The following is a 24350-nucleotide window of genomic DNA, read 5'->3' as shown; positions in this document are numbered from 1 at the left end:
TGCAACTCAAAATTATGTCAGAGCCAAATAAAACCCTTCCAGAGATATTCAGGAGCCTGAGAAGACTATTATTCTTCACAGCAAGAACACAATCCACTCTAAGTTGCAAAGACCACCATTAGTAGCATTAGAGAGAAAACTCAGGTAGCTAGGGATTAACATAGGCTTTCATTTCATCGTATGCTGCAGGAAGAAGGCAGCTGCCTTCGAGAACAACTGCGCCAGTTGTGAAGACAGAGAACAGCGAGGAGCTGCAAACATGCAAGCAGTAGGATCACAGGACAGTCAGAGGAAAACTGAGCTGCAACTCAGTGCCCGAAAACAACAAAAAGATGGTAGGAAGAAAAATACAAACCACAGAACAAGGGCAAAAAAAATTTCACCAGTGTTTTTTCCCCATAAGACAACAACAAAAAGCAGGCTAGGCTTTTCTTCACATCTTTGCAAATGTATTTCAAGTTGACTTTTAATCCAAATCACCAAGATACCTATCTATCTATCTCTGCAAAAAAGCTACCTTGTCACAAAGCCTCCATAAAGAATGAAGCTGATATTTGCATTTCGGTTTGGGGCTGACAAGATTGTTTTCACTCCATCCTGTGCTCTCCATTTTCTTTAGCCCAAATGTGTCCTCCAGCCTTTTAACTGTGGCCTGGAGTAATCCCAAGGCCCTCCAAAGAGGTCTCTGCCTTGTAAAGCTTCAGAGATGGCCCTGGGAGTGAGATGTGCAAGAGAGAGCCTCAGGGCAATGCCAGCTCCTAAACACTCTGTGGGAGACAGTTGTCAAACCCCTCTTCTCCAGCAGAGCTGTCAAATCCCTTCTGCATTTACCTGTAAACTCATTCATACCCATGTTCAAATTAACCTGCTAGACTGCCTCCCAACAAGCAGTTTCACACTTCATGTTTCCAGGAGGTGCTCAGACGTCACCAAGAAAAGCAGCACATACATAAAAAAATAAAATGTACTGTCTGCACCGCTTGCATCCCATTTAAGAACAGGATTTCTTTGTCAGAGCTGTCACAAAACCCCATGCAGTAAATGACAAGCCAACTCCAAAGCACCGCACCTAGTAAAAATTTAATATAATAAAACAAAATTGAAAACAGCAACATTATTTTAACCATTCACAATTTAAGTGGAAAAATTATAAGGCAGCCATTCATGGAATGATTTTGTGTACAAATGGTTTGGAAAAGAGACGAAATTACAGTTCCATACATGAGAGTCAGGTAAACAGAAATGACCACGCAATGTTTTTCCTTGGAAAGCCAAGGCTGCTAAGAGATGTAATAAAAGGACAGTAAGAAAAAAAAATATATTTATTTTATTTTTAAAAGAAGATCGAGGTGAACAGGAATCTGAAATTCATCATGAAGAATCTGAAATACATCATAAACGTTCTCCCCATCCCACAACCACTCTTCCTCCTTCCACCCCCAAAAGAACACAAAGACACTGACCTCCTCTTCTTCCCAGGTCGAGAAGGGAGCAGCAGCAGCATTTACCCCACAGCATCTCTCTTATTCTGCATAGAGCTGATACCACACAGACACATCTGCTACTGTCAAAAGTTTCTTGAAGACTCTGAACTAGTTCCTGAATAAGCACAGTAGTTTTCCTGGGTCTCTTGGATAACATGATCCTTTCAGACACAGAACCATTTCCAGGAGGACTGAAGTCAACAGTGAGTTTCTCTGTTTAACACCCGGCCATCTGACATGCCATAGCTATCAAACATTCCTATCTTGGTGGGACAGCTCTGCCCTCCTCAAGTTAAGGTCAGTGCAGCTTCCACAGCTAACACCAGGTGCTGAAAAAGAAATATTTCCCTTCTTTATATAAGGAACAATAAAAGAATTAAACAGTAGGGAAAGTACCTGAACGCACTGGGATCAACAGAAATGGGCTTAGTCCAATTCCTATTGCCAATTAAGAAATCATTAACTGAAAAAGCAGCTGATGAGAAGATTATGGATCTCCTAGAGGGGTTTATAGAAGGAAAGTGCCTGGCACTTGGTTAATTACCTACTAGACCTGCTGCCACCTACCTCACAGGAGAACAGAGGCAGAGATGGCTGTTACAGAAAGAGCAAGAGGAATTTGTTTGCACCAAGGTCCCCTGAGGAGTAGAAAATGATACCAGATGGCCCTGACTACATGCAGTGCTTGGATTTACTGTGACAGATGGGGAGATAGGTTAAAAAAAGGAGATATTATAAAATGGACCATTTTATTTAGCTCACTAAAATATTCTCCCTCAAGAAAATAACTATATTCTCCTTCTCACATAACCAAAAGCTTTCTTAGTTACTGCAGTTTCAGCTACAGAACTGAAAATAATAGTTCAACACAGATATAACAGAGGCAGCCAAAAGAAAATGCTGTCATTACTTATAACAAACCAAACAACCAAAACACAGAAGTCTTCTATCACTTAAGCAAGTGCCAAAATGACAAGTATATGTTATCAGAATTTTGGTACCAATTTTAAGCTGCCAATGTTTTTATTTAAAGTCCCTCACCTGCTGCTGTAACTTGGCATCTATAGTTCCTGCACCAATAAACTAAGTATTACCATTTTGGTGGCTGCCTCACAAACTGCAAACATGATCTGAGGGACAGGAGAAAAGAAAGACAACAAGACCTCTCAGCAGAGGTTCTGTCAGCAGTGACAAGGCTGGTTGCCACCTCCTCATCAATGCACAACCATCCATATGAGAAGGTACGATCCACATGCTCCAAACACTAGAATACAATGGGTGAAATATGACCTGACCTCGATGCCTCCCTAAACTGCTGCAGTTGTTACACTCAGGAGGCTGCGGCAGAACACAGTCCAGACGCCAGCTGACCTGGGGAGGTGGGGTGGACAAGCAAGTAACAGGTGACAATTCAACGAAAAAACCCAACTGTTTTACGAAACAACCAATCTCCTTCTTCTGCTGCAGACCCCATGAACTCTCGAGTTTTGGGTAACAAATCATTTATGTGGAAAGATTAAGCAAGGTAAAGCAGTGAAATTATCAAAGAAGAATGTAATTGGGGGCAATCAGGAAGAACACTGGGAACTCTGGTGTAAACATCCCTGCGTATCATTCTCATCTGTCAACAACCTGTATCACTGAATGTTTTAAACAGGTAACTTCATAGTTGCCTATGTATGTTGTAAAAAAACCAAAAAGTAACAATATGCAGGAGAGGACCTCATCCATGCCACTAATTTTGCAGTGGCTTTTCAGAACAGAACTAACTTTTGAAGGTCTAATGTCAAAAATGCTTGTTTATGCCTGAAACACTAACTACATGTGAAAATACTGCCTCGTGGGAAAAGTGGATTTCTAATAATTTTGCACTGATTTGTTTTAATTCGCCTGTTATACAATAAAACACACACATGAACAAATGCTCCTGGGGATCAAGACTAGGTTCAGTCTTGGGATACACCTGTATTGTTACAAAGCCAACAGACAAAGCAATCACCAGTCCAATAGCCAGGCCATACTCATTGGTAAACTAGTAGACAAACAGGACAATGACAAATATGTGAAGAAGTTAAGAGGCACAATCGCCTGTGTAGTATAAGTAACAAATGTCATGAAAAACAAAACACACTCATTCAAATAGAAACAAGAAGCACTTCAGTTAAGAAGATATTTCAAGCCATAAAAATAAAAAAAAAAAAAAAAAATCAAAAGAAAAATATATTTGGCAATATCATATTTTAAAAGTGCAGACAGAGTATAGCTTAAAAAGGGTACGGCATTAAAAAGTTTCCCCCTAAAGAAAGAATTTCACGTTCAGTCTGTGCACATCAAACATTCCTGACTTTTCAATGCACTACAGTTATTAGAGTATGTTTTGCATAAGAGAAATGGTGCCTGACAGGAAAAGGCTGTTCCTTGGAAAGGGAGGGATCTTTAATCACTCTTCTGCAATGAGACATCAGCACTTGGCAGTGAGTCCTCCCGCAGATTCACCAAAACAAACACTTATCAGTAACAGGCGAATGCACAATTCCCAAAGGAAAAGCAAAATGTCTAACCAGTTTGGTTTTGTGTTTGTTGGGGTTTTTTTTGTTTAGAACTGCTTTAGAAACACCTTGTACTCTATCTACAGCATATATTTAACTAAACATCAGTTTTGTTAGCCTTAATAACTTTCAATTAATGAAAAAAAACCAAAACCACACCACCACCAATTTCAGCAGTTCACTTCTGAAAATGAGCTAGTGAAGTTCTCTGGTGCAGCTGTCTCCATCAGATTTCTACTCCTCAGAGCCCAGAACTGCTCGTTTTTGAAGGACACTATGGATCTCTCTCTCAACAGTAGCAGGAGTATAATCACAGTACCCAATCCTTAATTTCTGCTAAAATTTTTGGTGCCTGTGTTTCATTGACTCGGCTGAAGACCAACTCCCAAGAAATACTGCCTTTTCAAAATGTATTAACAATTGCATACAAACAATCAAAACAATATTCTCCTTGCTTCTATCCTTTGTCTTAAATAAAGGAAGACACTGCAAAAATCATTTGCACTTTCTTAACCAGCTGATTTCCTACTCTAATCCTACACTTTGTTTACCTCACCTCTTTCCTATCAGTGACACTTCTGTGACAAGAACAGTGTTGTCCAGAATTCCAAGTGTAGACCGTTTTTCAATACAATAAGTGACAAACATTACAAGGACCAGTCGCACTGTCAGGACAACACAGAACTGATTGGGGGAGAGCCCCCTTCTTCATTAGTAAGACTTCAGCCTCTCACGAGGCAGCCATCCTTTGTCTTTGCTCTCAGCTATGAAAGTTGAATTGCTGGATACTTTGGTGATCGCAATTCCATGACGAGTCGCTAGGTTCTTCCCCGCTCACCTTTCTTAAACTCCAAATTCCATCTTCCCTGAGAATAGGGCCAGAAGTAACAATTAAAATAGCAAATGTCTTCAGAAACAAAAGTTATACAGAATTTATGTCCGGCTGCCAAAGTACATGTTGCTACACTAAAAACTTTCCCAGTATTCCTCATTTTGCAATCAATGTTCCCTCTGAACTCCATAAAGTGGATGGGATGGATGATGAGTAAGAGACAATGATAAAGGGAGCAGCTGACATTTACTGCTCACGTCAGATCAAGGAGGAGAACCGTGAAATTCGAGCGTTTAGTGATGGTGTCCAATGGACAAAACAAGAGGAATAAGGCACCCTATTACTAGGGCTGCCACCTCCAGGCGACTGAGTCCTTTTCCTCCAGTTGATTCAGGTTTGTGGCTATGAGCAATTCCTCCTACTTCTGGGAGGACATGAACTGTGGCAACATAAAGAAAAGTCCCAGCAGAAAACAGCATAGCAACTCCGGTGGCATTGACTTCTGAGAGGGCTTCTTTGCTGCTCTGAAATTGAGAAAAAAAAAAAGACAAAAAAAACCAGAATAAGCAGAAGCCCTTTAACCAATACTAAAAGAAATTCTGTAAGTGTCCAGACACAGATGGATTTCTGCCAACTCTTGTTCTCTCACAATGACAATAGTTTAATGAGTTGGTTTGTGTTTTGCACTTTCCGCGTAACAACCAGCATTCTGAAGTTGATGTAGGGGCAGAAAGACATATCTCATCCTACTTAGTTCACTTCAGACTTCTAGGAACCCTTACAGAAGAAAAGTCACAGTCTGTGCAGAAGCATCCTGTTTGATGATGTCACAGCAACTTCCAAATGGCAAAATGACAAAATGTGCTTTGCAACAAAATAAAATTCATATTGCAAAGCCACGAATTTTAGGAAGGACATTCAAGACTGACTTTTTTTTTCCTTTTTCTAAACAAGTAGATGTTAGCCTTTAAATATCTGGTGGCCTGCTGGTCAGAGAAGATTTGCTAGATTTAAGTCCAAAATCATCACTCTTTCAATATTTCATTTGTATGTACAAGTAAACATGGAAAACTGTTCCAGAATTTCCATGCAAACTTCATAAGGAAATTCATCTTCTGCATCAAAACTGTGCACCTCTTCACACTCATACTAGGATCAAGATCATATTATACTACACATCATTCAATGTAATCAAATGCAAACACACTTGTATCAGTTTCAAAATGGTTCCTGAACCATTTCCAGCTCAAGTGTGATGTTAGTTCTCTGGTATACTCTCAGATTAGTTTTCCAAAGAACAGAGATACACCTTGTGCTCTGGAACTACACAACCACCATGACAGCCCTTCTGGCTTATCTATTCTGTTCTTTCTGAAGTGCAAAACGTAAAACCAGCTCTTCGTGAGTCTACATCTCACTCACGTGAGTCTACATCTCACTCACGTGAGTCTACATCTCACTCACGTGAGTCTACATCTCACTCACGTGAGTCTACATCTCACTCACGTGAGTCTACATCAAAAGAATGCTCAAACAGCATTCTTATATCTGTTTACAAACCCCACCTTTTCTGCAGTGTCCTGTACTGCAATATCAAATATAACTCCTTTCCAGAAAGTAAAGGGATTAGCCCAGGTGATTTACTTCATCTTTACTCTCATAGAGTTTCATGAAATCATGTTAAAATTCTTTACAAAACAACACCATAGTCTGTCACCAGCATGGCCCACAGCAGTTAGAAACACAGGAGTGTCATAGGAAATGCTCTGAGAAGCAGAAACATTTAATTTGGATAGAGATAATACAATTATGCATAGTGGCCATTTGCAGTATAGACTCAAGACAAGAGTACACTTTAAGGAGTATGAGAAGCAAAAGAGGTTGTTCTCGCTGAGGATTCAACTTCTGACACAGTGTGAAATGGACTTCGAACACATAGGACTGATTCTGGGGTGGTGGGGGAAACTACTAAAGATTATTTTCTACCTGCATATTAAAGTCAGAATGCACACAGCAACACTGAAAATTACTCAGTTATACAGTCATCAGATAAAAGCTGGTATATGAGTAAACTGTTAAGTTCTCAGTGGGGAACAGCAGAAAAAAGACAGCAAAGAACCTTCTAAATAAAGCTATACAAAACTCTATAGTGGAGTTGTATCACTGGTTCTGATGGAAAGCATGGGTTATTTTTTGTTTCACACATTCATATAGTTACCTTTTAATCCATTTGGTTTTGTTGCCTTTTTTTTGTTTGTTTTGGTTGGGATTTTTGTTTGTTTTGGTTTTGTTTTTATCTCCATTCTACTAATTTTTTCAAGCAGTTTGGAATTATGTTTCATGAACCTCTTATGATATTCTTTGCCCCAAACCCCACCACTAAGCTACATTTTGGGCAGAACAAAACTGCAGACCTACCTTGCTCAGCCCTAAGTATGTCACCATGGACATAACAGGTGCTGCCAACGCAAAGACCAGCAAGTGTTTCCTAATTCGATTCCGTTCCAACCCAGCATGCATCAGGAAGGAAACCAGGCCAAAGGCAGCTGGTGCCTGCAAAAAACAATATTCACTGGTAATACAATGCCTTCTAAAATCTCCTGAAATCTGAGATGAAGTTGCAATACGACATACTACACTGAAATTAATTGAATTGGAAGAAATTCAAGGAGAGTATGAGTATGCCACAGTTACCCCAAATCAACAGAATTCCGCAGACTGCCCTACCTTAATAACAGTACCTCATGGAAACCCATGTTCTGGCTATCAGAGTAAAAATATTTGTGTAGTCATTATAAATACTAAAATGCTTACTCTGACATAAGTCATTGGTATAATCCCTAAATCTTCATTAACTTATGTAATTTCTTTTTCATCCAGATACTACTATGCATCATTAGATGGATGGTTTATTTATTTACAGCAGAAAAATTCTACAATGAACATGGAGGGGGAAAAAAATTCCCAAAGAAAGGTAATTGTCAGCCTTCACATGAACAAAGACTTAAAAGTTCTTTTAATTAGTTCATCATTCAGTTTCCTTTCTGTTCCCACTGGGAAGCAAACAAATACTTCCTTCTCCCTCTGCTGGCATCCAGTCTCTTCTCCACTAGTCATTGCTGTTCCACTACTCAAGGAGTTTACTATATTTTCGCTTGCATAAAGACAATAGTAGTCTACCCTGACATTTTTAAGATAAGATATAAACTAAAATATATTGAATATTTTCTATACACAGAATCTTTTTTTTTTTAACCTAGAAGAAGGAAACCATGATTGTAGGAAACAAGATAAGACAAGAGCATCAATCAGTATCAGAACACCAGAAAAATAAGACACCAAAGAAGAAACAAATTTCTCTTTCAATACCAAATATTTCTTGATAGTCTTTCATAGGAGAAATTAGTAAAACTTCAGAAGTCAGTTAATTTGAACATTAAGAATAATAAAAAGCAAGTTTCACTTGGTAATAGCCATAAACTAAAATTCACAGCAAGATGCAACATTGACTTTGACACCTTTGAAGAGAGTTATGTAAACCACAATTTATTGTATGAACAGGGAAAAAGACATGCTAGATCTGGATTTCCTAACATTTTCAACATGCAATTACAAAAGCAAGATTCTGGATTAATGTCTGTCTAATTATGGTAATATATGCATGTGCTACTATATGTCAAATATGCATCTGCACACATTTAGCTAATGGATACCTTTGCACAAACATTAAGGAAAAAAGATCTTCCTATTGTTTGCTTGTTACCATCAGAAAAACATTGAAAATATTTTCCTGCAGAAATGGCACATGACTGATGTTGAAGTTACTACAATAGAGGTAACCAGAAGTTGTAATTTAGTACTTTGATATTAAGTGGTTTCAAAAGGCTAACCCTTTACAACAAATATCCCTATTTTATTAATACATCACAGAACCAAAATGCTGTTATAATCAGCATAAAACTGCTTCTCATCCCTGAATATACTAGTACATACTTCTGTGCTTCACCCCCTAGAACTTCTCTGAATACATCTCTTACAGCAGTAAGAATCTTGGGGGTTTTTGTTTTTCAAAAAAAAGTCCCACACCACCACACTAGCTTCAGAAAAAGTCAGTGTGAAGCTGTCACATTTCTTCACAAGCTTCTCACCCTTCTTCTCTCCCTACTTTTAAGAGACTTTTCCCAACCATTGCAACAAGGTAGGCAGCCAAAATTCTCTCTCATGTGTACCCCATTCAGACTTAGCATCCATCAACTGCTGCTCTGTCGCACATCATACCATTGAAGCTATACTGCTAAACTGTTAATTTCAATGGTGTTACAGATTTCCAGTTTACATCACTAGGGAAACTTAAAGCATACAGAAATTACTGAAGATGTTAAGAGTCTTTTAAAGAAAAATAAGATTTTTTGGACGATGACTTACCTTGTGCAACATAATCGCAACAAACACTATCAACTGGACACTAGTCTGAGAAGTAGAAGCTGCTGCACCCAATGCAACACCATCAGCTGAAACAGGAGCACAAAATCATGGATTATTCCTCCACATCAGTTTCAGCTTTCCCATCACCCCCCTCAACGGCTGAAAGCACAAAACATGCTGATTTGATAAGTCGTGCTACTCAAAATGCCATTAACAATACCAGCCTAACACGTGGTTCATTCCCCTTTGTTCCTTCAGCCACACCAGTTTCAGGATTTCAGACAACCCTCAACAGGAGCTGTCTCATATTTCCCCAAGACCATAAAAACCAAACTGAGAATCTACTCAGTACTGACACACTTTCGACAAATCAGAACCAGGTAACAAGTTTAGTTATTTTAGTTTTCTGTAGCAAAGTGGCTTCCTTGTCTAAATTTTAAAAAATCTGCTTTAGCTTCTAAACATTAAAAGTTTTAATTATTACCCTGCAAATGAATTTTCAAATATAATTTTATCGTTTAATATTAATATATTATATATATGAAATAGGAAATGGATATTATATTAATCCTAATGTATAGACACCTTGTTTAATGAAGGAATATCTTTCCATTCAACATCTTATGACTTATCTAGACAAAAACTTTGACCAGGAGAGATTAAAAAGCATCATATTTATACCATACTTATACAGCAAAGAATTACAACAAGAACATGGATTGACTGCAACACATGCATAACTTTTTCTGTCCTTGCAGGTCAGCTCAAATGTGCTTCAGTCAAATCTTTGTGCTCCACCCTATAACATACTTTTTTCCACAAGATACATTTTTTAAAAACTTTATATTTATAAGGTCAACTGACAAGGAAACCCAAAGGTGTTTCATACTACTCATGAAACATGTTAGGATGTACTAAAATTTAGTAGCTAAAGCAGCCAGCAAAGGAATTGAAGAGGCAGAGAGTGAGCATCAGGCAACTTTTCAGATGGGAAAAATAAAGGAGTGAAAATCCTGTACCCAAATAAAATTCCACAGAACATTCTGAGCACTGTAGTAAGTTTTTCCACTAGGTTATGGGGAAGATCCCTAGTTCTCCCGATCCTGCCTTTTTTTTGTTTTGTTTTCGGTTTTTTTGTTTTGTTTTGTTTTAATAAAATGCCGCCTTCAAGAACAAAACCCAAGTGTTTCTATCACATCTAAAGTCGGGCAACACAGCAGCCAAAGTCCTTGTCAGGTGCTAACAACAGGTCCCACATTACCTGCAGCATGGACTACTAGTCCCAGTGTTGTGGTGATTTTGGAGTTGCCTGATCTTGCAGCTTCTGGATCTGAAATAGTCATGAGGCAATTTAGGATAAAGAGAACAAATACATAAATTATGCTGGAAGAAAATTTTTAAGTATCACTGCACATGTCTCTACCAGCTGCTTAGGCCGTTATCTTCAAAAAGTATCAGGTCTCAGATTTCTGCATTAGATTTACTTTAAAGTAGTCTGATACCCAACACCTTCAAATCACCCGAAGTTCTGCCAACCTACAAGTGGCAGAATCACAGACAATTCTTTGCAATTTACAGGAACATTGATACAGGCAGAAGCAGTTGTTTCTCTTAACCTCTTGAAACCAAATGTTAAACTTCCGTGCTACCAAGGGGAAGAAAAAGATAGTTTTGCATCCCCAGAATCCAGAACTACTCCGAAAGTCAAGATTATTTTTCCCCACATAGCCCAATGTTGGTGTTCTCCTTCAGGTGATAGTCTAAGGCAGTTTCTATTGCACCGATTCTCTGGAAACACCCAGTAAGCAATAAATTCTACTCATCATGGCACCAGTAGTAAAGATGCCCCTTCAACATTATGCACTACGGAAGAGAAATGCAGCCAGTACTGCCTGAGATCCAGTGTTTTGACTCCAATTGTTTGACAGCCCCTCTGAGGACTTTTACAGGTTTGCGCACTACACAGCTCAACAGGGCAACCACCACCACCATGCAACCAGCAATGAAACTGTTACTCAGAATTACTGCAAAGGACAGGGAGATAAGTCCTGCACAAGCAGACAAACATGTTATTACTCAACTGTTTAATTCCAAACAGCTGAACAGCTGTTTAGTTATACCTGTGGTCAGTAAGCTGACTGTAAGCACACTTACCCAGGGCCACCAATACAGAAAGTCCAGTCCTGCTCCTCTCCTCCTGCCTGTTCCCCTGCCCTCCAGCCCCTCTCTTCATGCCCAGGCATCCACATAGTTGCCCAGTGAATCAGGTCAGCAAAGTGAGCTGGTTAAAAACTGATGTATTCTCTTTGGTCAGATTGACCTCCTGAATCAAGGGGAACCTATCTGAGCAATTGCATAAGCTGCATTTGGATGACAGTGATAGTATACTTGTGTCAAATAGGAGAAATTCACAAATAATATTTCCATTAAATTGGTTTTGAATTGACCAGAACTAAAATTGTTCAAAGAGAGAGTTCACATTTAATTTCATATCACCATTCTGGTCTACAGAATTTTGCTAGTTTAGACAAAAGTAAAATCTAGCCATTTAGGAGATAACAAAACTACCAGATATTTATTCAAAGAATAAAAATGTTTTTCTTCAGTAGCTTTAAAGAACGTTACAAAAAACACTACTACATTTCCTGTGACAGAGGTACAGACTAGATAAAACTTTATTTAATATTCTATTTTATAGTGTGTATCTGTAATGCAGATCATAACCAATTTTCTCCTGGTATTTGCTCTGATCAGAGACACATGAAAGGGTCATAACCTGTACAAAACAAAGATTTTCCTGAATGTTGTTCACCTGCATCCCCTTGTCATTCTCACTGCCCCTGTTTCCTTTGAAAAGCTCCATTTCTTCTCCAGGAACACAAAGGTGACACAGCCCGTGCACCGGCCTCCCATCTGTCCCCACACACAAGTATCTAAACAGCCAGATCCACCCAGAACACATTATGTGTGTGTTCTACTCCTTTTTCAAGATCAATTCCTTAACTTTTGAGGGCCTGACACAAGCAGGAAACAAAGCAACTGTAGGCATTTTGAGAGTCTTGCAATGAAGTTGAGAAGTTTTTGGACTAAGCAGGAAGTATATGAAGAAAGTGAGACTTGAGGCCCGTGTGGGAATCCAACTGTGCAGTTACAGTAAAGGACCAGAGCTCAAATCTAGTCATTTCTGCAGCCCTACTTAAGAGAACTTTATGTTCTTTGCAAATTTTACCTACATGTATGACAATTAAGTAGGAAAAGTAAACAAAGATAAGACTAACCTGAAGTTTTTTGGAAAGCCAAAGAAATCCCCTATGGGTGATACTGTAAAACAGACAATAACTCAAGTGTCAAGTCACCCTCCCCCCCCACACCATACGTGCTTGTACAGTGATTTCATGTTAGAGAAGCAAGCTCTTAAATTATGCTGAATTCCAGGACAAATTTCCAGCAAGAACATTCCACACAGACCTCGCTTACGTTTGTAAAGCACCTACTGAAACTCTGCACAACTGGTAAAATTGAGTCTCAGTAGCCTTCAAAAAAATTCCAATGTGTTAATTAAAACAAATTAGCAAGTCTAATTTAAGTGAATCTTTACTTACCATCTGTAGAGTGCACATGAGAGCTGCCAATCTGATCCACCAACAGCATGAAGACAAAGCCAAGGACAAGGGACACACCGATGTAGGCGTGCAATCTGGAATGGTCATGGCCATACTCATGGACAGCTGGGATTTCCGCTGCCTTCTCAGACTCAATCACACGCTGCATCTCGCTCGCTGGGTGATGCTTCCCTGTGGCAGGCAAGCAAACGGATTAGGAGACAGGGGACTGAACATGGCATGGTCACTTTTCTCCTCCTATGCTGAAGGTATTGCTCACACTTTCTTGGACAATACAGGTCTAAGATCAGTCTTAGACCATTTACTTAGGGAAGCATGCATTTGTGTGGTTGGCCTCACCCCACACATTTTCAGCACGGAAAAGTAAAGAAAGCATTAACACTTGATAAGCCAGGCTACTTCATTTAAATGCTACATTTTAAATACAAATTGATTGATAAACATTGCTGAATAATTCCTTTTTTAATTTAAGTTGCCAGGTGTGTCAGTATTCAAAGATACTGTCAAGCAGTTGAGTCCTAATTGTCATTGAAATGCAAAAATACAGGATGAGATCAAATAGGTTCCATTTACTAAGAGATCTAATTTAATCTCTAAGAAGATGAAGTTTGTATCTCAAAGCATCAGTGTCTAGTTAAACAATATAGAATTTATATATTCCATTGATAAAGACTAGAACAATAGTCAAGTCATCACATGGCCCTATAAATGTCAGTACCATCCTAGAAACCCAAAGTCCAAGCCCTGTGGTTGAATGTTTTGTGGTTGTTCCCTTTCCTTACACAAGCTTTAATTCCATAACTACCACAAAACTTTTACTTTGTCTCACTGAGCTACCCTGAAATTAGATGAGCTTGGAATGACTCTAAAACTGCAAGAAGAAGGAAGACAGCTGGACAGGTTTTTAGTTAAGTTTCCATAGTATAAAATGCTTTATTTGCTGCACACTTCATAATTTAAAAACATTTTCAAATATTTCATAGGTTAGTAAGTAATAAATGTGTCTACCTACAATGATTTTAGAAACCAAAGATGTAAAAGCTTTACCAACTTTTACAGGTTGCCTTTTATCTTTATCACAAGCAAATACTCACCATGCACAAAATTCCCACCCATTTCAACAGAAATTACAGTCTTGCTTTGAATTTACACAGGCTTGAAGAGAAAGAAGGCTTTTCCAGCACGTGTATTTAACATTTCCAGTAGTCTTCAGCCTAGCAGCTCCCTAAATTGATCCATGAGATCCTCTAACCTTGCTCATGACCACAGGAAATTATTACTTCTGCAATCCCATCTGACACAGAGAACAAACAGTGTCCAAAAGTACATAACTTTTTCACCAAAGACTGGCAAGAGTTGCCTTAGTACATTTATGTAAAAGAGACTGAATAGAGCTGGTTTTTAGCAAAATTCTAGGTATTGTTTCCAGCTGATACTAGCGAAGACTCACCTCTAAGCTGCCTTCTGCCAACAGCATACAGAAATACTGTTAGAAATGTACAAGCAAAGATCAGGAATAGGGAATTTTCAATTAAGTTCCCAGCTACCATGTAGAGCACAGTAAACATCTAATCTCTTGGTTTCAGACTCTGCTCACCTGAATAAGATTTTTTTTTTTTTAATATTTCCCCTTACGGCCTCTGGCAGAGACAAGACAGGCTAGAAAGCCCTTTGTGTGATGCAAAAGAGGCATTTAATGCTCCTTGGCGTATTTATTATTATAAACAGTTGTACTTGCACAGCAGGTAAGGTGCTTTACACACAGTATACTCACATGTTTCCAGTGGGAGAACAGACACAGTAAATCTACATCTCCTACCTCAAGCCAAGTCAGGTGTCTGAGTTGCATGCTATACTCCGAGGCCCTGAACTACCTACCATTCAGTATATGGTCCATGCTTACAACCACATTTGGCAGCTTCAATTAACATTAGTAAATCTCTTTAATGTTCTACTAAGAAAATGCTGCTGCTTCTATGTTTCTGTGCTAGACCAAATGATGGTATCACAATCTCTAATTGTAATTATTTTCATAAAATCTCATGTCTCTCCCCTAGGCTTACAGAACAGTTACTTGTACAAACAACGTTCCTGCTGGAACATGGGAACTCAAGAGAAATTTGTTTTTTGAATAAAAACCAGAACTGATTTGCAAAGCCCCAGTGCCCTAGAGAAAATACCAATCACAGTCCAATATAAAGAAGCAAGTCACACATGAATTTCCACTTCCTCACAAAGCAACACTTAACACTACAGTATAACCCAAGAACATGAAGAGGACTCTGTTATATTCAAATGCTTGATGAGGAACTATATTTTCTCTTAAGATCTGACTTGATTTTAAGATCTGCACTTGGGGAGGAATAACTCCAGATACCGGTACACTGGGGGCCAACAATCAGAAAAGCAGCTTTGCAGAAAGGACCTTGTGGTCCTTGTGGACACAAAGTTTACCATGATCTTAAAGGTCTTTTCCAATCAAAATGATTTTATGATTCTAGGAGCCAGCAGTGTGCTCTCTGGCAAAACAAAACCCAAAAAAAACCCAACAAAATCATGCAAGCCCTGTGCTGTGCTCAGAAGAGCACTGCCAGCAGGTCAAGGGCAGTGATCCTTGCACTGTACTCAACACTGGTGAGGACGCACCTGGAGCACTGGGTCCAGTTCTAGACTCCCCATTACAAAAGACACATGGACATACTGGAGGGACACAGAGATGACTATGGGACTGGAGTATCTCTCCTATGAGGAAAGGCTGAAAGCTGGGACTGTTCAGCCTGGAGAAGGCTCAGAGGAATCTTACAAATGTATATAAATACCCGATGGGAGGGTGTAAAAACAACAGAGCCTTATGTATTAATCACTTGTTCCTATCTATCCCTTTTAATTCTTCCTGAAGTTTGGAATAACTTACTCGACCTTATCCATCAGATGAACTCTCTCTTTTCTGAAAAAGACTTCTTCCAAAGTGACTTGAAAACAATAACATGTGCAACCCCCTCCTGGTTTCATTTTGTACTTCTTGCTATTTCACAGGACAGCAATGCTTTGATGACAATATTGCATAGAAACAACATTGATTAGGCAAGAACTTTCCACCAGAAATAAAAAAAAAAATCTTTCATAGAAGCAAGTTACCAATTTATTTTTTAATCACATTCAATGGCAAGAGAACTAAGAGGACTAGTGTATAGTACATAAAAGAAACTAGGGTATTTACTAGATTATTTCATAGGTCTAACATAGGTCTAACAGCAAGCAAAGTTTTCTTAGTATGAGAACGAACTATGCTTTTGGAGGAGTCATTTAGCATTTGAAAGCTTTTTGATTTTGGAACAGCTGATTTGTTCTGCTTGAATCAAGATAAGGATATTAAAGTCTAAATTGATTATAATAATTACAATTCAGCACAGACTATCGCTCCTGATTCAACCTTGCATTTTCGAAGTTCATTCTAATTTTTTTTTTTAAGTGACTGACAGTGCAACAACTTTCATGCACCTACCTTAAAAGAAAAAGAATGGCAACACACAAAATGGAGCATATAATACAATAGGGCTTTCCCAAGATCTGCGGCTTAAGTGACAAAAGTAAAACTTTCATCATTTTGGGGAGGTCTTTTGGTTGGCAACTACTCTTCAGAAGTTTTAGACATTAAGAGCAAAAGCTTGACTTTAGCACATCATTTCTTGCTGGAGTATTCACACACCTTTGTGGATTAGACACAACTGTGCAGCCATCCCACTGAGGAAAATATTGGCACAACACCATCACTACAGACAAAGCACATCAGAATAGATTTAGTGGTCCTTGATAGATTTTGCAAGCATATCTTTGCTGAGCAAGATAGATGAATAAAATAATTTTAGACCACCCAAAATTGTTGCCACATACATTAAAAATGTAAATCTTCAGATCACTTCAAGCCGCAAAACATAGTGGGTAACCTAGGGTAATCTTTCTGACAGCGGTTATGTAGTTTCACCAGTTAAAAAGAAAAGGACTGAAGTTGCCAAAGGAATTTGATTTGCTGGTAATACTCAAATCAAGGTTTCACTACACACACATAGCTTTGTGATCAAATAATGATCTGTATCCTGATACACTATTTGGTCTCAGCCTATAAGGTCCAAAATTAGAAATTATTTATTCTATGGCCTATGAGAAAATACTTCACTTTTTTCTTCCTCCAGTTTTATGAATATACTTCAATGTTCCGTTAGGCATATTTCTAGGTTTAGGATGAAGTTATAAAGAAAGTTTACTGAAAGCTGTTGAGTTCTCATAATCCTAAACTTAACTTTGAATATCCTAACTATTAAAAATATTTTTTTTTATTTAATCTATAATAGCCATGAATTTTGCCCCTCTGCAATACAAAAAAAAAAAAAAAAGAAAATCTTTACAGATAGAGTAGCTTTAGTCACGATGCTCTGAGTTAGAAATTGAGTGTGAATTCATTCACACAACAAATTACTTTTTCTTATGTAAATACTTCTGATATTACTACTGCAGTAATGGGAAGTGCCTTTTTTATCCACATACTAAACTAAGTTATATAGCATATGGCTCTAAACAGTAGGCTGTAGATTTCATACATGAACAGTATGCCCCACTCAGTGGAAAAAAAAAAAACAAACAAAAAAACCCAAAAACCCTCACAGCAATTGTATTTACTGCTAGCCATATCATTACAAGAAAAAAATTAGTCTACTTAAAATTAAAATTGAATGGAGAGCAAACCCACAACTACAGCTCATTAGAGACACCCTGCATTAGAGTGCACTAATTACAGTACAGTATAAAAGCATAATCAGAAGTTCTTTCAATTTTGATTAAGATGATTTTATGTATTATATTCTGTTTACTTTAAATCTAAGCTCCACAACATAAATTTAGTGGAAACTGAAACAGTACAAATTAAAGTATATTATTAAAAAGAAACATAAACCAGCATAGAAACAAGAAAAAAAAATGGTAGCACAAGAAAAGCAGAATATTACAATTATCTCTCAGTCTCAGATTAGCAACAACGGTAGGCACTTGCAAAGTTCTCTACAGCTTCAGCTTTATAGTCCTCTCTCCTGTGACCGTGAAGTTGTTGCTGTTTACCTTCAGACAAATTTCTGATTCTGACAATACTGGAAAAATCTCATACATGCAATGGTAATGTAACAGCACAAGACTCTAAGCTAAATCAAGATTTAAAGTGCACTCCAAACAGAGGTAATGAGTCCTGACTATTTAAAATAACATCATAACCTCAAATTGAGTTTTACTAAGACTTTTGGGTATAAGATATGCCCCACACTCATGTCCCTACAAGACACATAATCAGCATTAGCTTTGAGCTATTCATTAGGGGCTATGAGGTTTTGAAGACTGGTGACACCAGACTAGAACTGTGGATGCTTGAACTTGGAAACATGCACAGATATCTATGTGTAATGGACACTACCACCCAAGAAAGAAATGCCTCTTACTCTGAGAATTAGCCCCATAGAATGGTAATTTTCAGCCAACTGTATCAAGGTAACTTAATTCCAAGATGTTCATCAGCTTCAAATTAGGAAATTATTCTGATGCAAGTACATACAGATCTATAAAACACTTCCTGCAATTGCCTTAATGAGAACTAATCTGAACTACAAAAAGCAACAGCAAATAGCCCACAATTTCATTGTCTGCCAAAGGCATCCTTACACCTCCTTTGAAGTTGCAGTGAAAGTTAAGTTTTAACTCTCCCCAGAATAAGGAATGCTACACATGACCTGGCATAGAAGGCTGTGGTTCTGTGAACAGTACCTAGACCCACAAATGACTGGATCACTCAGCAAGAGTCATATGACCAACAGCCTGACCACATTTCTCTGCCAAATCACCATAAACATACAACATCATGCCTATGGCAGTTTTGTGACCCTATGCCAGCTTTGTGTCATGCTGCTGTGAAATTCTCCCCTCGGTTCTCATGTTAAAAGCCCTAGAAACAAGCCTCAGTAGATCCTAACACCATGACCTAAGTTATCTTGAACAAGGCCATCTACAGATACAGGTTTGGTTCTTACCCTCCAAAATGTCTTCATAAAGTGCATGTACTCCTTCTGGCACAATGACAGCCAAGGCAGTTCCACACAGCAGCCCAGCGCCCAGAACAGTCACCAACTTTAATCTCTCCTGCAACAAAGCACAAAGCAAGGATCATCCTTAAGAATGAAAATACTTTCTTTACTCTCCCTCATTAACACAGGAGGAAGGAAGAATGATCTGTAAAACCTCTTGCTGGTTTTTATTTAAGGCTCCCAGTTGCATAGTCCAGTATTTCTAATTATTAACTCTCTGAAAAGTGAACATATCCAGTGTCTGATGCAATCAATTGAAGGAGGAAATGAAAGTTAAAAATGACCCATTCGACTCTTAACATCAGACAAAGAAATGAAACATAACATACTTGAAAATAGCAGCAACTGCTATATTTGGCACTACGGTTACTGGGGTGTAATTCACCCTTTAGGCCCTCAAACCATAAGGCCTGCAGAGACAAAGAAAGTTTAAAAGAGCCTAAGTTTAAAGGCATGTGTGCAACTCTACGTTTTATCCTCATTCTGAGTTTGTTTTCAAATACATTCTTCCTACTAGGAACCATACTTAAAAATGAAAGTTCCCAAAAATCTCTGCTAGGTATGGCACAGCACAAGGTAAACTGCCTGTTCCCAAAAAAAGTCAATCAAAATAATAAAATACAAGCAAGCAAACTAAATTACCAAAGCAAATACAGAAAGACAAGAGAACCAATAATGCAAATGCAACTACAGCTAGAAATACATTAGTCAAATAGTATAAGTATAAACTGTTCAGGCAGCTATAATGTAGAAAAGGGCTAGGAAAAGTTCTAAAACTACAGAAACCGAATATTTTAGAGAGAGAAAAAAGCAGCAGGAGCTCTACTTTCACCTGTAGTTTAGAGACACAGAAGAAATTAAGTTTTTGTAAGGCTGTTACATGATAGATTAACTATTATTTCAGTCTCTAAACCAAACAGTCACTCTTGTACAGAAGCTTGTCGTTAAAACTGCTGTACTTTAATGGTCTTCTGTTTAACAGGGTATCATTGAAGAACAGACCTTCTTTAAAAACATAAAACTGTGGATAAAAAAGTAATACAAGAGTAAGATACTTTAAATGTACTTGAAAGATCTGACGATGTGTTCCGTGTATTCAAAAAAAAAAACAAAACAAAAAACAAAGGTGCCAGATAAGTTTTAGAACTAGTTATCACAGCACTTGCAGACTGTCAGGTGGCTACAAAATATGGTAGAAAGGACTGAATTTCCAAAATAAGTCCAAAAGCAGAATTATAAAAAATAATTTTAAAAGGCTTACTCACATGAAAGTTTGAACTGCATCTGTCAAACTAATAATGGTGCTAATACACATTTCATGTCATTCTTTTTTTTTCTTTTTAATCCAAATGGGAGATGCATAAATGCAGACCAGTGTTTATTGGTTTTACAACCATTTCTAAGCCTTCCAGTAGCATTTTAAAATGAGTTAAAGACTGTAAATGCATTTAGGGCAATATAAAATGGTATTCCTCTCTCCAGGTAGGTACAGACAACAATAATCCCCTTTCCCTCTGCAAAGACAGGTTCTAAAATAGATTTGCAATTAAACTCTAACAACAATACATCAACTTAATGTTTTTATAGTAAAGAAGAATAGTTTAGTCCATATTCCAGGAAGAATTTCTACAAGAAGATTAAAAACCACACACAAAGAGCTTATAAGTACTTGCTATTATTAGTAAGGGTTATCTTTCTAGTTATATTCTCATTTTGGGCAAAAGCTTAGAGAGATCACCCCTCCCAAACTGAATTAAATTGTGTTTTACCAATATGAGAACAGTTTACTATTACTTTTGCTTCCATGACTACAACACTGACAGGCTGAAGTGAAAGCAATGTACTGAAAATCCAGTTATATAAACATTTAACCAAGTCTAACATGTATCAACTTGCAGAGGTTGTTTCTCATCATTTCTGTAAAACCTCTATCATATCACACGTAGAAACCATAGGAGTTCAGATCCTCATCACAATGGTGTAGCACACATTTTGTAGCAGAACCGTCATAATCTTCTGTGCACAACCTGGGTGCTACCAAAATACCAGCATTAACTACTGAGGACCTGGAGACAGAGGTCAGCGTTTGACTAACGGGATGAGTAAGCTGTTCCACTGTTCAGTGTTTGGTTTAAATCTGCACGGCACTGAAAATCTTACTTGGACCTATCAAAAGCTCACACCTACTTTCAGCAGCAAGCCGTCTCATCCCAGTCAACACCACCCACGTGTTACACCAGCAAAAGACTCAAATTGCAAGAACTCTGGTTTTTTTTAAATGTATTTTTTTTTCTGTATTTAGGCTACAACTGAAGAGATAGTCTCAAGAGCTAGTACAGTGCTGTTTCCAGTCCAACAAAGTACTGTCAATTAGGATTAAGTTGAAAGGGTACATCTGCACATAGAAATAAAGTGAAGTCCTGTTCAGTCTGTAACTTTTTACCACCAATGTTTAGTTACACCTGGCTTCACTGAAATTTTATACTTTCAAGAATGTCCAAATCTAATTAAAAGAAGACAAACCAGCATGAAATCAGAATACAACCAATATGTTCCATGACAAAAAAACTCATCTGAGAAAAATGTATTAATGCTAATGGATAATTTTATTGTTCTCCAGCATCTGGCATTCATTTTTGTTTTCTAACCTTTATAGGTGGTTAGTGGAAGAAGACATTTTTCCTCACTAAGGCCTTCCATGAAACTTTTTGAAAACCATAGAGTGCACAGTTCAGTCATTTCAGTTTTACATGTCCATGGTGCATAGGCCCAAGCAATCACTTTAAACAAAACAATTCTAACTTCTAATTAGACACTTCCAGGATCAGTTAGCATTTGCAGATAATCTGCAGAGAGATTCTGCTCCCCTTTAAAACCAGCACAACACAAGCATCCTTAAAATATCCTGTTTAACACAAGAGTAAAACTGAATCAAGAATTTCCGAGAGCTTAAGATACCACAATAAACTTGACTGCACATTTATGTACCGTTGGTAAAATACTGCACACACAAAAGGCTAATAGATATGTGACTATTACTTAAGCAGAGTGCTACACTTCTGGATCCACAACAGATCTGTATTCCTGCAGCTGTTGGGAGCCCCCTGATCCAACTACATAAATAAGCCACATAAATATAGAACAAGAACTCTACCTTCAAATAACACTGAATATAATGTCAGAGACAACAGGTAACTATTAAGCACATACAGGAGGGAATGCAGAATTAAATAACAAGAGACAATATTAGCAGGCTAGGCAGTGTTCTCAGCAAACGTGCAAGAACATCCTTTGTAGTCTTCAGGGCAAAAGTAAGTTTTGAAGAGTGAGACAACAGCTCTGAAGTCATATAAGAGAAGGACCATCCAAGCATTAGACAAAGCACTGGCAAAACAGAACTATGCTCATCTTTATGTAAAGACTTCAGAATATTGTAATAGTGTTATAATCAATTTAGCTGAACTGTACTCTTAGAAAAATGAACACCCTTCCTTCCACACTGTCTAGAGCCTGCTGCTCTCAAACCCTCCTAGTAATGAAGGGACCAAAGGACAGGGACAATCAGCTCTGACTTGATGCAAGAACAAGTCACATCTCTCTTCCAGAACTCCACTTTCCAAAAGCAGCACTGGTCCCAGCAAAAACAGGAAACCTCTAAGACAGCTCTTACTAGCTCAGAGGAAACTAAACTCTCACTACACCACATCTGTATACAATTATCACTTAGAAAGATGAAAACCCCTCAGTTAACAGAGGATATTAGGAGACTGTCAGAGCCTGTAACAATCATAATCCCCTCAAGAATCATCTCTTAGCCACATACATTCATTTTTGAACTCCTGTACCACTTAGAAACTCATTCAATCCACAAAGGTCTCCATTTCCTTTAAAAATACCTTACATATCCAAGATATTTTTCCAAAAGGGTGCCTTGTGTTCCACAGGACAGAAGCGCAACTTGAAGCTGTGTCAAGAGGTAGAGCTTAATTTTTCAGCAGCATGAGTTGTGAACAAAATTGTGAACCAAAACTAAGTTTTCTGAGAACGCTCTCTGATTTGTTTTTAGAAACCCTAACTTGAGGCATAATAAAAGTTAATCTCTGACATCAGAAGTTTCTGACACAAGCATCTATGAATAACTATGTCCAGCTGCTACAATGCCATTCCACTACATGCTGCTACCTTGCTTCATCTGTAGCCAAGATGCTTCGATCAAATTTGGCCCACTTAAATGGCTTTTGTACACATTGTCAAATAAGCATAATTTTACAATGCACTTTTGAATGAAAGTTCCTTAAAAACCTTAAAAAGTTACAACATCACCCCTAACAGCACTGCTACACTTGGAAGGGGACGGCACTAACCCCTCCTGGTTGATCTCTCCATCCAGTTTCTGCTGTTCCCCCTTGGCAACCAACGAGCAGCCTGGTAATTTGGCAAAGCTGTCTTACCTCGGAAAAATTAACTGCCAAGGGGATAATTCCTGCCACATAGCAGGCGACCAGCATGGCCAGCGACAGCAGGCAGATGGAGCGGAAGTCATCCATTTCGCTGCTTTCCCTCCGGTCCCTTAAAGTGAAATTCAACAGCAACTTTTCCACCTCGCCCCGCACGCCTTAGCCCGTGCAGACACCGAGTTCCCACGAGAGGCTGTCAGCCATGTCTGTCTTGCCCAGCGGCTCCGGCCGGCTCGGCCCCCAGCGGCGGCGCCTCCGGGCCCGGCGTGCGGCAGCGGCGCTCCCGTCGGGGCCGCCCAGCACCGCTGCAAGGGCGGGCAGGGAGCCCCGGCGCGGTGACACCTGCGCGGCTGAAGTGAAGGAGGGAGCGGCCTGGCCCCGGGCAGGCCCGGCCCTCACCTGAGGCAGCGGGACCTTCCCCTACGCGCCGCTGCCCGCAGGGAGAGGCGGGCGAGGAACGGCGGGCGCCGAAGCGGCTCCTCGCGGAGGGGCGGCCTGACGGGGCCGCGTCCGTGGGGGGAAGGCGCGGGGAACCTGCGGGACCGGCGCGCACCGCAGCGCCCTCACCCACCGCCCCCGCCGCTGCCTCGTAGGCCAAGTGGCAGCTCCAGACCCGGCGCTTCCCCTTCCGGGACACGTCCCACCCTCGCTCACGTTGACCCACGCCGTTCCCGACTTCAAGATGGCGGGCGACGCCCCAGCCACCCAACGCCTCGCGCGAGCCGCGGCAGAAAGTGCCGGTTCCCTCATCAAAGATGGCCGCGCACCCCGCCCCTTCCAGCCTGGCGCCCTCGGCTACTCCCGGCATCCTCTGCGTCTCGCCGTGTGGCACAGTGCGCTCGGATGCCGGCCTGGGCC

The 24350-nt window shown here is 39.3% G+C and overlaps 1 protein-coding gene across 5 annotated transcripts; it reads right to left on the bottom strand.

Annotated features, from left to right (window-relative positions):
- Window positions 1-1098: 1098 nt before the first annotated feature.
- SLC39A9 (solute carrier family 39 member 9) lies at window positions 1099-24168 on the bottom strand. 5 transcript variants are annotated; one of them, XR_013922190.1, is made up of 8 exons: window positions 23487-24168; window positions 18982-19090; window positions 12893-13084; window positions 10552-10620; window positions 9291-9376; window positions 7284-7418; window positions 4872-5389; window positions 1099-1813 (listed from the first exon to the last, which is right to left on the bottom strand). XR_013922190.1 is itself a non-coding variant. In XM_080345505.1 (7 exons), exons 1-7 carry the CDS (start codon window positions 23580-23582, stop codon window positions 5159-5161), a joined length of 918 nt encoding a protein of 305 aa, XP_080201631.1. In that variant the 5' UTR covers window positions 23583-24168; the 3' UTR covers window positions 1099-5158. The 5 variants fall into 5 exon arrangements, 4 of the variants coding, with proteins under 4 accessions (XP_080201631.1, XP_080201633.1, XP_080201632.1 ...); XM_080345505.1 differs by having other exon boundaries at window positions 1099-5389; XM_080345507.1 differs by having other exon boundaries at window positions 1099-5389; window positions 10552-10599; window positions 12971-13084.
- Window positions 24169-24350: the final 182 nt, after the last annotated feature.

Source organism: Nesoenas mayeri, assembly GCF_963082525.1.
Source record: "Nesoenas mayeri genome assembly, chromosome: 5".
Lineage (NCBI taxonomy): Eukaryota > Metazoa > Chordata > Aves > Columbiformes > Columbidae > Nesoenas > Nesoenas mayeri.
Note: the sequence above shows the minus strand (reverse complement) of the source record. Positions and strands in the feature narration are given on the sequence as shown.

Bases quoted from the DNA above. Each gene is read 5' to 3' on its own strand.
- SLC39A9 (XM_080345505.1), bottom strand. From the start codon at position 23,582: ATGGATGACTTCCGCTCCATCTGCCTGCTGTCGCTGGCCATGCTGGTC. The intron at 19,091-23,486 runs GTAAGACAGCTT...GCTTTGTTGCAG, and splicing joins TGGCAGTTAATTTTTCCGAG to GAGAGATTAAAGTTGGTGAC. The intron at 13,085-18,981 runs GTAAGAACCAAA...TGCCTGCCACAG, and splicing joins TTATGAAGACATTTTGGAGG to GGAAGCATCACCCAGCGAGC.